Source organism: Spea bombifrons, chromosome 4 (assembly GCF_027358695.1).
Source record: "Spea bombifrons isolate aSpeBom1 chromosome 4, aSpeBom1.2.pri, whole genome shotgun sequence".
In the NCBI taxonomy this organism is placed as follows: Eukaryota; Metazoa; Chordata; class Amphibia; order Anura; family Pelobatidae; genus Spea; species Spea bombifrons.
Window position 1 is genome coordinate 91492592 of NC_071090.1, and position 14939 is coordinate 91507530.

General features: G+C 41.7%; 1 protein-coding gene across 1 annotated transcript in view; it reads left to right on the forward strand.

Moving 5' to 3' along the window:
* Window positions 1–1232: 1232 nt before the first annotated feature.
* Window positions 1233–14939, forward strand: part of CERS3 (ceramide synthase 3) — a 34294-nt gene continuing 20587 nt past the window's right edge. Inside the window, exons 1-3 of the mRNA XM_053462376.1 lie at window positions 1233–1345; window positions 6453–6626; window positions 12603–12720. Of these exons, the coding sequence (XP_053318351.1) occupies window positions 6454–6626; window positions 12603–12720 (291 nt within the window). The 5' untranslated portion in view covers window positions 1233–1345; window position 6453. The remainder of the gene's footprint in view (window positions 1346–6452; window positions 6627–12602; window positions 12721–14939) is intronic.

A 14939-nucleotide genomic window follows, 5' to 3' on the forward strand; every position in this document is an offset into this window, starting at 1 on the left:
GTTGCAATATCAGATTGTGCCCCGGCGAGGAAGTAGGGAAAGCAGAATGAGAATTCTATCTGCCAAAGGTTCTGTAAATAAATAGCTGCCAAGCAGGCGAATGCCCTCCTTCCACACAGGCGTGCAAGAATGCTGCGTGAATGTGTTTAACACCCCCAGTGCCAGAACGGCACGATCAATAAAGACCGCTGCCCATCCAGAACCAGCTAACTGAAACCTTGAAGCCCACGCAAAGAAATGCGTCCAATCCAGGAGCCAGGTAGGTATTCCGGGACAGAAATTGTAACATGTTGATGGTTTCATTTCCGGCAGACTTCTGCATTCGGATGTGTGAACATTTTCATTAACGAAATTTGCCAATGTAATTAATTCGTACAAATGTACGAAAACGAGGAGGGACGCCCAACAAAAACAAAGCAGAGAGCTTGGCATTGTGTTGGTCTCTCACGCACTCTCTCAATGTCTACCTACCTTCTCCGCCGACTGCTTCCGTGTCCCCGTCTCCTTTTTCTCCAACAACAGATTTTAGTGTTGGATTCTCACGTTAAAGCGACAATCCAGCCATCACATGCAATTTGATGAATATGATATCTGAGTGGCCCCCTTAACTCTTCATGTGGTTTCTCTTGCAAATGCATTGAGGGGATTCTGCAAATATACCCCCCCCAGGCTTCCATGATATGTGTTTTGCTTCCCACGTGATATACTCATTGCCAGTTGACTCCAGTTGGGTTCATGCACAAAGTTTTTTTTATTGAGGAGAGTAATTATCTTTATGGCATTCCGAAGGATTAAAAAATAAATATTTTGTCAGCGGATCCTATTCCTTTGACCTATTTAAAAATAAAAAAAATAATGTTCCTAATTCCTCTAGATTGTAAGATCATTTGAGCAGGGCCCTCCTCACCTGTAAGTAAAATTGTTATGTTATATATTACTAGTTATGTCCTGTTTACGCATTGTACAGCGCTACGGAATATGGTGCATTGTGGCTGGGGTCTACTACATATTGCGTTAAGTCTGCTATTCTTAGTAAACATGCTTGTGATTGATGACATAAGCATCGCCATATGGAGTCACTTTCGATGATGGGGTGTGAGTGAGAACTGGAGTGTGATAACGGCTGCACCTATGTAGCCTTTTGTGTAGCTGCTATACCTTTGTGCTCCCGTTCCGCTCCCTAGCATTTTAATCATCTACAGCCACTGGTTACCAAGCAGAGTTACTGATTTGCAGATATATCGATAACACAGGAACCGAGCTGTCCTGATGTGTCTTTTCACCTGTGTTTACAGAGTGGTAAAGCTGGTCAGTTGGGAGAGCGAGCCACTCCATGCGGACACGAGTAAGTACAACGGGCAACCAACCACCCAATGGTGGCCCTTTAATTCATACAAATGTTTGTTCAATTTATTAAAATGCTTGGATGGTCCAGTGTGCATAAGGATGTTAGATTTCCTAGTATGCTTTTTTATGTCTTCTTTTATGTCTCGGCTGATGTTACGAGGACTTTTACGTAAATGTTCATTTTGAGTGTTTTTAGTCTGCTACTTGTTGAGGTGTAGTAGCATTATTAGGACAATGTTTAAATATGAAGTAGACAAAGATCCAGAAGTGGGAAATGTGGACTACTATTCTCATCATGCACCACAGCCAATGTTCATCATGGGGTTTGTAGCTGAACCTGTTGAGTCCCTTCACACTCCCAGGCTGCCCTGTGCATTACTCCATCATAAGGCGTCCATTCCACCATTGTGGTAGCGATGTCACCTCTCTCTGTATAAATGTACAAACTCTCACTGTATGCTGTTAGAAACCTGGCACCGATATGTTTTCATTTTAAATTACTTATATAAATGGCATATATAACCCCACAGATGGAAATGACAGCCTCACCAATACATCGCACCTACTGTAGGGTAGGACTCCATTGGGTCCTCTATTACCCTTTACTTCAGGTGCAGCCAACAGGCAGCGCGCTAGCTGTTGTGGAACTACATATCCCACAATGCTTATGGAGTATCCTATAAGGTGTCTGCATATGGCAGGCTTTACAATGATGTTTTTCATCTTATCTTGCCTCCTCTATGCATTAGCCTGTTGACTGGGGCCACGTTCTTTTGTAACCTGAGGAATCATTATACAGTTTATTGGTGTACTTATCACTTTACCTGCTCCTCCATTTCTCCAGCCAAATGTATGTGTGTGTGTGTATATATATATATATATATATATAAATATATATACACATATACAATGTATGTAGCATATAACATATCAAGAGGCTGATGTACTATCCTTTTAAACAAATACTGTTATCCATTTTCAATAGTTCATCTTTTATAGTCTGGATTTGGAATAAGATAGGAAATCAATTCTGGGGGGTATTTTTTTGGTTTGTTTTTGGGGGGGCTAGAAAAAAATGGTGTACCTTTAAAAAGAATAAACGCTGACGGATCATTGTGTGACTCTCTCTGGCAAATGGCGCAATTAAAAACAATAAGTGACTATCCCTGCATCTGCTGACTGCAGAGCACGTGATTTATCCTCCCAGCAGTACGATCGGTAATAGCGATGTCTATTTCCTGACTCCCCGTCTCTTAATATTCCTATTAATATATTATTTATTGTACTAATTCACGCTTTCATGAGCGTAGTGATAGTGGGGTAATGACTAGTGCTTAACGTAATAAGCTGCCTGTAATTTGCCCGTTGTTATCTTAGACATTGGTGCAGGCCTATTATATACCTCTATAGTTCACTAGCCCACAGTTTTAGTTGGTGGGACTGCAGCTTTAATCTTGTTAAAACCTTGCTTTAATGTAAAGATTTAAAGTGGTAAAAAGGTTGGTACAGTTAAAATAATAGATATATATATAGATATATATATCTCCAGTACAGGGTTACCCTGTCCGTATCTTTGTGTAAGTTTACGCAGTGTTAGCTAAGTTTTATTTGCCGACTTCTTTTTTCTGATGTTGTATGTTCATCCTTATTTTCCACAGGCAGCCAATTTCCTCCAGCCTTTTATTGTATTTACCGACACATAGATAAGGATGGGGCAATGTAAGGGGGATGTTTTCTTAAGTTGTGGATTTGCTTCCTGGAAGGAGTGAAACGATTTCTAATCGCGGTATTTAGCAACAGTCTAAAGAGTGCCATGAATCCAGGTAGATCATGTTTAGCCCACGTGTGGGCCTGTATAGTAACGTCTAAAGGCGCAGAAGTCAACGTTCAAATCTCCTCAAAGCAATTTTTTCTATATTTTAAGTAAAATATCATTTTGGAGAATTCCCGAAGCTTTATGAAAACCCTGTTCCGTGCAGAAATACCGGTAAGTATGTTGAGTGGGTTTCTCATACATTGGTGTGATGTGCTGCGAGTGCGTTCCTGCCCTCTGCTGGGTTTGGGATTGACCCCATTGGCATCACATCCAAGCATTGAGTGCCTTCTAGACAGGCGGAGGTGCTGGGGCGAGAAAATAAATGTGCTTCTCAGAAACACTACCCAGGGTACGTGGAGACAGGGATCGCTTCACTCAAGCATTACCTTTCCCAGCTGGACTTCGGACCTCATGGTGCGGTAATAGCCAGTGCTGGATTCCCCAGACACGATGCCATGTATTGCTGAGAATACGGCTGCACTTTGCGGCATTTTCAACATTTTGTATGTGGCTTCTGTATGGGGTGCCTGATGGCATTTGCAGCATCAATATTAACCAATTATGTTTCACGCTACGTTGTGTGTGTGATGGAATCGCTACAGTGGTTGATCAGCAGGATCACAAGTTCCAGAGGATCATGGTTAGGTGAGTACTTGCCATGGGATATAAAGGTGAGTGATAAATGTCTTTTTTATGGGGGGTTTAGCAAAAACATTGAGCATGTATTTCTTTTTTTTTTTATCTATGCTCTTAAGGAAACCTTTATTTTAATATAAGTTTAGTGCTACTGTAAAGGCAAAGTCTGGTTGTTTATAGTGTGTTTGTTTCTTAATCTAGTCCCTAGAGGTTGAAGAGGCGTTAAGTGAACTGTGATATTAAAGCATTCCCTGTAACTAATACATTGGAAATGTCCAAGGGGCAGATCCAGAGCCTGACATTGGGAGGGGAACTCCCATTAACACACACATCCACACACACTCACTAACATCCACACACACTCACTAACATCCACACACAAATCCAGATGCGCACTCTAACATGCACACACCTAGACACTCACACTAACACACACATTCAGACACTCACCCTAACATGCACACTTCCAGATGTGCACTCCAACACGCACACACCTAGACACTCACCCACACACACATCCAGACACTCACACTAACACGCACACATCCACTCACACTAACACGCACACATTCAGACACTCACACTAACACATCAAGATGCGTACTCTAACATGCACACACGTAGACACTCACACCAATACGCATGCACATACACTTTCACTAAAGGATGCAAACTCACGCTAACATACCCAAAGACAGTTGGTCACACACTAACATGCCCAGACACCCTTGTACTGACATACACCCCGCCATCCACACAAACATATATACACCCCCCCACTAACCCTGCAAAGCAGGCACGTCCAAACACTTTTTTTAAAGAGTGCCAGATTTGATGAAGTGAACATGTGCGAGGGCCGACCATTTTGCCTGACATTCTTTGAACCATTAAAATTAAATGCAAATTAACTATTTTATGCAAAGTTTATTGGAAACGGCATACTTTTCATTTTGTGACTTGGATGACAAATCTAAACAGGTGTTAAATCACTCTGCCTTTAATATCAAAAAAACAGATCTATATTTGGGCAACTTATCTGTGGGGCCTTATCAGTCCGGAATTGGCCCTTGGGCCCGACTTTGGACATGCCTGCTGCAAAGCCTCAGCCGGGCTACTCCTGAGGGGGTCACACAATGCGACTTACATGACCCCACTAAACCCCGTCACCTCCTGGAAATAGGGAGTGTGTGGGGGGGATGAAATGTCCCTTTGTATTCTGGTTTTGATCCCTTATCCATTCCCAGTGCTTTATGTATCCCTGACACCTAGACATTCCCGTCATTGTCAATTGAACCCTTTATGTGCCAAAGAAGAGTGAACACCCCTCTCTTTTATCCACACACCAATAATTGGTTCAAGCCGGAAAACAGTCTGCAACCTCTAGTTTACTGTAATTTCAGGCTATATATAAATATATATAAATATATAGCTTATATACGCAGATACTAATATGAACAACCAGCTGCCAAGAATATGTGAAACAAACCCATGAGTTTATACAGGCAGCTAACGGTTAAAGCCGTACTTAACAGTACAATACAGGCTGATACATGCAACTGGTTTTAAGCCCAGACAGCCAGTAGGAGGCGGGGAGAACACTTCTGATTGGCTGTATAGTTAAGATGGGCGGGTCTTTTGGATGCTTGCCACTACTAAGCTTAAACCTACGCTATTCAACCCTTTCCCTGCCAGGTTCTGCACACTGTACTCCCATATACTTTTATGGACAAGGGCAAGAATTCGCGACAGCGGAGAGGACGCAATGTTTTTGTACCGTATTTATAGTCATACGTCCCCTGTCTTTCCTTTCAGTTGCTAGTGAAGCGCAGCAATACTTTATTTTAACCCGTCATTATCAAGGACTGGTTTGAAACTTCAGTGTAAAATAAAAAATGACATCACGCATCGGCCATCAAATTACACGTAAAATTGGTCCAGAGTAAAAAGCAATCCGTAATCAAAGGGTCTGTCTGTAATGTTCAACGCCATTACTAGAGAATAAAATACACGGCCTACTGTCAAGCGAAATCGCCGTCACGTCTCGCAGGACAGGAAGGTGCTTTCCCCCGTCTCTTCCTTTTGTTACATGACTTAACCCCATTTGTGCCACAGGTGAGGGATACTTACACACCCTGAAACAAGGCTCTGTTTCACAAAAATATTTCACCCCCCCCATAAAGCCTCGGTGTCTGTTATCCCAGCAGAACTATGGCGTTTTATGCCTCCGGCACTGACACTGTTAAGCCGCCTCTTTCTGAAGCATTCCAGTTGCTTCTGCCAAACAAGCGAATGTTTGTCTTAAGAGCCTCTGAAGCAGGATGTGGCAGACCAATCAAGCGCATGCCCTCCACATCCTCTGACATTACGCTGTCTGGACAAGCTGTTTTTTTCCAACTTTATAAAGCTGGATTAGTACAAAAAATGTAAAAAAAAAAAAAAAAAAGAGAGAGAGAGAAGAGGAGAAAAAGAAAAAAAAAAAACCCAGAATGAATCACTTCCCGTTTGCATGCAGTGTGTCGGTCACAGGACTCTTCTTGTAGCCGTGTGAGGCTGTGGGGGTTAAGGAGGGCTTCAGAGAGACGCGCACGTTACACAAGTGCCACCCTCCGCCTCTCCCTTTTTGACAACGCTGGGCTCTCCCTTGTTTCTTTAGGATGTTACACACCGTGAGCGACTGGTTTTGGTGGGACCGAATTTGGCTGCCGTGTAACTACACCTGGGAGGATTTGGAGAACAGTGAAGGCAATGGCGCCGTGTCCCCGTCCCAGCTTTACATCACCATCCCCCTGGCTGTACTCTTCATGCTCCTCCGATATGCCTTCGAAAGGTAAGCGCCTCATTTCCCAGACGTGACCAAATTAAGAAATTAGCAGCAAACTGCCGCAACCCCTCGGGAAAGTCCTGAAACTATGTGATAAAGTGTGTGTGGGAACCCCCAGCATAATGGAGGCCGGTTAGTGATCCGGTACATGCCCCGGTTTCCATTAATATGTGTCCCCCACAGGAGAGTCACTAAGGGGGGCCTCTGAAATAGCTCCCCTCATTCACACTCCGGACGAGGCCTGCAGGATGCACTTACCTATAGCTTGTGCCACCATATAGACTCTTTTTGCACTTGGTTAGGGCCCCGGGTTACCATTCTATAGTATTTTGCCTGTGTTTGGGGAAATTAGAACTAAATTGAGGGACTTTTTGCCTTAACTTTGTGCCGAGAGGATGTCTCATTCGATTAATTTAATTGCTGGGAGGGTTTTATTTTTCTCGCTGCTCCGGGAACAAAATTGAGAAACCTTATGTCTCTTCTAAATATATATATATATATATTATAATAATAATGAAAAAAAATATAGCAAATATACAACACCTGGCTGATAAAAGTTGAGCTGAGAAGTTATACCGCGGCTGGTATTTATTTTGGAAATAGTTAAGGCCTGGAATTTTGACGTATACAGAACATGCCATGTGTCAATTTCTAGGAGACACAATCCTGCAAATGGCCTTAAAAGCTAATTTTTTACTTTTTCTTTTACTGTTTCTGAAGATGTTTTGTATGTAACCAAGATATTATTTATTTATACAAAAGGTACGCAGGAACACTTATTATTTTGATCTCATAAAAAAGCACAATTGAAACATATGAATTGCACTTAAGATAGAACGTTACTCACATTAAAAGTTTTGTAATATGCAAAGTACAACTATTCAAATGAAGGCATTCAGACCAAAGTTTGGACCCACGTAATGCAAAGGTTTATCTGGTTGGGAGAGGGACTTTGTTAAAAAATAAAAAAAACATAGACTTCTGTTCCCAGACTTTAGCACCCTGGGTGCCTGATGTCTGACTAATGGGTTAAATTTGCCTCCTCTTTCAATGTTGATGCTAAACGGCTTTGATGTTTAGTACACAGACATTCTGAGTTTTTTTTTTTTACAACAAGGCTTTCTCTGTAGAAAAGGTGTGCTGTGTTTTCTCTGATAATGTAATGAACCAGGCCCAGGCGATTGCCTGCTGTAATGCAGTGTCAGGTCATGGTACCCCAGGGGTGGGCAGCACAGATCACATGGTGGCTGCCACCCAAGCACAGTAGATCAGGAAGTGCTGCGCATGCTGTGTGGACTGCAGTCCCAATGCACAGGGCTAACATTTCATTCTGATTCATTTTTTTCATTCTGCGTTATGTGTGCATACGCTAAAATCACGCATGTAAAGATTTCCTCATTTCCGCATCACATATGTTGGCCCATGTCTATCCAACTGGTAGATTTAACTACACGCAAGCCTAGGCAACAAAAATGTTGACAAACCAGTATGTTTAAAAAAACAAACAAACAACCCCCCCCAAAAAAAACAACCTGATAAATCTACTGATGACACTCCTTAGCAGTTGCATATCCTACTTGAATGGTCCCTGAATATCTGGTTGAATAGTTTCTTCCAAGTAATTTGTACCATATATATGGGTATGAGCTCAGCCACTAATGGGAAATCCATCAAATAGGGCAACTCACAACAAGTAAGGCACTTCTTGGAAAGTTCCCTGCTCGTACTGTGCTGAATTTAGCATGATTGCTTTATTCCCGGTACTTTAAAATTCCCAAACCCTTCCAAGAAAGCATGTTTTGAGTGCAATGACACCTTTAACAAAGTGACAGGGGCCTTTAGGGCAAACCGTTTTCCTTCCTACTCTATCTTATATTTATTAGGGCAGGTTCTCTTCTGAAAGTATGTATGCTCATGTAAGACGATCCTGATATCCCTGGCTTGCTTTGTGTGCGAAGAGCTAGCACTCCACTGCCACTTTTGGATCAGGCGTTTTATTTAATAGATTTTGGTCAAAAGGTAGTACAAGTTGTACATCTCCTGGATTCTTAGACATTAACTTGTGTTAGCTGTTAGTTTTGGGAAAACTTGTGTAACCTCTATGCATTATGAGGGGCCGGCCCCATTGAGCTTTTCCATGTGTATGCAGTTAATCTGGGGAGATTTCTTCAAAGTCACTTTACAGATTAACTGTGTGTTTTGTAGGGTCAGATCAGCCATTGTTGAAGGAAAGGCTCACCGGGGCTGGCCCTTTGTAGTTCGGAGTTAGTTCAGGAACTTGAATTGTTTATCGCTCCCACAAACTACTAGGTTAGTAAATACACAATGAGCGCTTTAGTGTTAACATATGTAAAATGGCTCATGGCCCTAACATAAATTGCTGCTTGAATGGAAGTTCATGCTAAAGGTGTATTATGCCCTCTATTGTGTAATCTTATCAAAACAAACAACTCACTCTTTAATCAAACATCTAAGTCCCGATGACCACGTTTACATGAATTTGTAAATTATATATTGTGATCCTGCTTTGTGTACTAAAAAAAACACACATCTTTTATCTGAATGAACCGCTTTAAATGAATTTTAAATAAAAAATGTAAAAATCTGCATGGGGCACCTAAGCTAGAAGACATGTGAGGTCATTTAGCAGACTAGTGTACCAGCGTCATTGACATTAAATTAAATTGTATTTATAGAGCAGATTCTGCAACGCTGTTACAAAAGGGAAGTGAAAACAGACAACAAAAGGAGTGTTGACAATATACAAAATGTACAAGAACACAAGGAGAAGAGGGACCTATTAGGAAGTTGAGGGGAATGAGACAGAAGGATGGGAACTGACTGGATGAAGATGACTTGATTGTAGTGAGGGTGATGTGCAGAGCCAATAGCATGGAGTACTTGGAGGTCGGGATATCAGAAGGTTTCTTTAAGAAAACGGGTTTTGGTATTAGGAGGATAGATTTTATGCTCCTCTAAACAAGTGGGTTTTTACTTTTGCATTTAAAGTTGGAATATGGAAGGGAGAGTCTGACAGAAGGAGGTAGGGAGTTTCAGAGAATAGGAAGAGCACAGGTGGTACATATAGTGGGCTCAGTGTTGTTAAGGGCCTTGTAGGCAAGAGTTTGGAGTCTACATTTATTCTGGAGTGTATGGAGAGCCAATGGATGATATTTTGTATGGGTCCCCGGTCTCTGACTCCAGTATTGCAACAGACTGGATGCCCAATCCAGGTTTGCAGGTTTCTGTCTAGGGCTTTGACGAAGCCTGCATCAGGCACAAATATTGGGCATTAAAACCCCCTGGTGCCTCAATTGGAGAGACTGTTGAGGAAAGAGAGTCCCCCAGTGCTCCCAGGACAAAGAGAGATCCTGAAGAATCCCTACTCAAAAGTGTAGCATTACCTGCTGTCTGTGGGATTTGCCAGAGTCGGATTTGACAGGGAGGCTGTAATTAGTAGATATTTAGGCTGGTTAGTCTGGGCCAGCAGGGTTTATGTCAGAGAGGGCTCCAATTGGGAGCTACACTTTGCTGGAAATACATTTTTCTGAGCTGTATTACCCAAGGGGACTGTGCCTAAGATCCTGAAAAAGTGACTTCTTCACCCTGAGGAATAGGAGGGCCAGGGTTGGATTCACCGTTCCCTGAGCATACAAGGAGGAGGTTAATAACAGATTGGAAGGATATAAGTTTGAGTGAGATCAGTATGTCAAGCAGAATACCTTGTGATGCCAAATGACATGATGGCATAATTTCCTACAGTTTCCCTCCAGCTAAGCTCCAGCGGAGCTCTTATCTGACAATTCGTGATGAGTTTGCTTTGGATGAGAGGATACTTGCAGCTGTCTTGCTGTTCCAACCGCCTGGTTCAATAGTGGCTAGCGGAGAATGTATATCTCTTTAAAGGAGAAGTTATTTCAACAACAAAAAAAACTGTACCTCTGGCAAGATCTGACAGAAAGTGGATCAGACGCTCCTACAGCATAAAACAGATCACACCCTGTGAGTCAAATATAAGGAGACATTTTCTCTGTGTTGGGCACACCTTCATAACTTTCTAATGGATATGGATCATTCCAATAATAGCTTTTGCTCATGTTTGTAGTGGAAGAGACCATTGCCCCGTATGACACTATGACATTTAAGAGCTCAATAATTGATGTTAGCTCATGCTTTTGTTATTCCATGCAGGGGAGTGTATGTATAGATAGGATCAGTGCTTTGTGTGTCTTGTCGTTGACCCTTAGTACTATCAGAAGGGTGTTCGTGGTTTTTATCCTTGGTTATTTGCTCATCTCCCCCCTCACACACACACACACTCACTCACACTCTGCCATGGCTAATGATTAGAAAGTCATAAAGAATCATGTAATATACATATAGATCATGTTACTTATCTTATACTTCCAGCATCTATGCTGCTCTGCCACCTCTGCCGTACCCTAGCAGTTTCTTCCGATCCCTAAAGATCCAGCTGAAGGGGGTAAATGTGTAGTCACCATCCGATGATCACACGTGAGAGGAACCTTTTAGGTATAAGCAGCCTTGAATTAAAACAAAATGCTATAAAGCTTTTCTTGCTAAGCGTTTCCATTTGATGGAACACTTGCAGCCTTGTATACATGACACAATGCAGGTTATGTATAAAGTGAATTTCTGCAATCGCCAAAGCAACCAGGGGTCTCTTACCTCTTTGCATAACCCCCATGAGCCATAAGTGTCAAACTTCGTAGTGGTTATGGAACAGCAGGGTTACAGGTACACCAACATTACCATTTCCTTTATAGGGAGTATAGTGCAGAGGTGTCTAACCTGCGGCCCTCCAGCTGCTGCAGGACTACATCTCCCATAATGCTCTTTCAGCTAAGTATGGGATGTGTAGTCCTGCAGCAGCTGGGGGGCCGCAGGTTGGACGTACCTGGTATAGTGAGTACCTGGATCTCTATATATTAGGGGTTATTTTGATATGTCAGACTGTAAACAGGAAACAGATGCGTTACTTTGTTTGAAGGATTCTGTGCCGGGCTAATGTATTGTTCTGCTAAATGCTACAAAAGTCTGTGAAGCGGCTTGTATTTGAGCAGTTCTGCCTGCAGCCATGAGAGCGGTGTAAAAGTATAAAACAGACGCTACATAGAATAGGATAATCTGGTAAAGAATGATTTTACACAAGGAAGAAATGATCATGCAGATCTTGAGAACAGGAAGTCGAGGGGACTGCTCCTATCGGTATACACAGCTGATGCGTTTCTTATTCATATCTGTAAGTTTGTGTGTATGAATCTATCATTTGTAAGCTATATGGCTGATATCCCAGCCTACTGTTTGATAGCACCTCCACCAGACACTACCAACTGTCAGGCTAATTTGTGACTATATAGATAAAGGCTGTGAAGATAAGAACTGGAAACAGACACACAACAGTCATAAAGTATTCTAGCTGAAATGGAATGTTTGCTCCACCAGACAGGCTAGCATAGATATGATCATGTAAAGGTTCCTCTACATGCTGTCAAAACGTAAATGTGACCACAGATTTCTCATTATCAGCCTAGAAGGTTTGTTACGTAGAATACATTTCTCTTTGTAGTTACCATGTGGTGATGGTCACGGTCACATACGTAACATTATGCACCAATCAGTTTGCAGTGAATGATTGGCACGTAAGCAGTAATATCGGACTGATCAAAATTACATGCCCTATCTGACCTGATGATCTGTTATAGAACGTTGTTGGAGACACACGTCATAGTAAATTAATGTGTTTGCTGTGCTTATGAATTCAGTCTGAGATGCCGCTATGATTGCATGTTTGTTTTTAGTGTTTTGCCTGCCCGGGATGTGTACAATGTTGGTTAATTAGAGGGCACTTATTAAATGAGTTCAGATTGTACTCTATGCAAATACTAGTATATCACAAAGATGTTGCTTTATACAGGGATATCAAAGTCTGATTTGTGATATATATCTTTATATCTGCAGGTTTGTTGCCACACCTGTGGCTCGAGCCATGGGGATAAAGAGTAAAGTCCGACTAAAAGCTCCTGGTAATCCGGTCTTGGAAAGTTTCTACATCTCGAGCTCTAAACACCCATCTCAAGTAAGTGCTTCCCAGCTGCTGCACATTGACGGTGAGAGCGTGGCAGTCTGAAGATACAATGGAACCATACACAAGAACTTACTGGCAAACATAATAGTGATGTACATGCCATGCTTGAATGTTGGTTGAATATGCACTGAATATACTGTTCAAAAGTTTGGGGTCACTTAGAAATTTCCTTGTTTTTGAAAGAAAAACAAATTTAGTTCATTAAAATGACATGGAACAGAGATACAGTGCAGACCTTCTTCATAGGTGTACAGAGAGGCCCTTTATCACTCCCATCACTCCTGTGTTCCAATGGCATGTCCGCTAATCCAAATTTAAGTTCAAAAGGTTACTTGATCACTGTAAAATTCTTTTGGGATTATGTTAGTTAGAAATACCACTAAATGACCCTAAACGTATGAACAGCACTGTGTTTATAGATAGAGAAATCAGGGCCTGATTTATATATGTAGTTACGTATCACACACATACGCCGTTCAGGTCATGTATTATGACCACTGATACATGAAAAGAATAACACTGATAATCTTGTTATCATGGCACCTGTCAGTGGATGGGATATATTTGGCAGCAATGAACGTTTCGTTCTCAAAATGGGCAAGCGTAAGGATCTGAGCTACTTTGACAAGGGCCACGTTGTGATGGCTAATGCTGGTTCTGATAGAAAGGTGTAAGAGCACACAGTGCATCTCATTTTGTTGCGTATGGGGCTGCGTAGCCTCACGCCAGTCAGGGTGCCCATACTGACCCCTGTCTACGGCCCAGCGCCTACAATGGGCACGTGAGCATAAGAACTGGACCACGGAGCCATGGAGGAAGGTGGCCTGGCCTGATGAATCACGTTTTCTTTTACATCACGTGGATGACCGGGTGCGCTGCTTACGATACCACAGCACACCTTCAGAGGTCTAGTGGAGGTCAGGTCAGGGCTGTTTTGGAGCAAAAGGGGTACACAATATTAGGGAGGTGGTCATAGCATTATAGCTGATTGGTGTGTGTGTGTATATATAATATAACCAGTATGTATAAATCATTCAATTTCTAGTGTTTAATCGCATTAGGGTGAAATACTAGTCCCTTGTGTATTTAACACTTTGCATAATGCCCTTTCACTCAAAAGGTTATAGCTGCTTCAATGGAGCTCTGAGTCTCTCAGCTAATGTTATCTACTACATTCTTCAGTGACACAAAGTAAAACACCTGTTAGATTAATCAACAAAGGCTGGGGATTGATTATAATACTAATGTATGTAAGATAACAAATGTAAATCCATAGCCAAAGCCATTCAAAGCTTTGCGCTTTGTACAGACTTACACAAACATGAAACATTTCACTATGCTGCATAAAGTGCAATTACTAACCATTCAATAGTTATCAATTATTAACCGTCTGTCCCACCAAATCGAACCTTACTTTGTCTGCCGAGTAGCCTATATCGGTATGTATATTAAATTTTTAAGTTTATCCTGACCTGTCCCTTTTGATGCAGCCCGTGAAATTCTGAGAGCTATAGGACACACCATTTAAAGGCAATTTAAAAATAATTGAAATTTGTATATGTAATCTATAAATTAAGTTAGTGATTTGTTCTTTTGTGCGAAGTACCCTTTTAAGTTAAGTTTTCTGTATTATTTTCGTTATTCTTCATGAGTGGATATATATGTGGGTAAGCTGCACTTACATGTACCAGTAAACCATGTGAAGCACAGGCAGCAATGTTGTAACACAGCCTCTTTGTGCTGTGTTCCTAGTGAAGTCCCTGCACGCAGGAGCTTATTGTGTGTGTGTGTATGTATATATGTATGTATATATATGTATGTGTGTGTATATATATATATATATATATATATCTCACATATGTAGTTATAGTTGGTACATCACCCTCTCCTGCCCATGATCCCGCTTTAATGTAACAGTGTCGGAGACACTGCTGTAATATTCAGTCTATTTTCCATCATGGTTCTGCTTCCTAGCAGAATCAAGCCTAGCATGTAGTTAAAGATTTGCAGCGTTCATAACTGGAGCAGTCCCCCCGATTAAACCAGGGTTTTCCAGGACAAACTTATAATTCTTTAACCAGGGTAAACGGGGACATTGAGAAATAATTCTCAGATTTGGCTTTGATTACTAACCTAGATCTGGTACAACATAGACCTCAGCTGCTACAAACCATCTTAAGAAATTAATTTGTATGGTTCTTTTCCTCTTT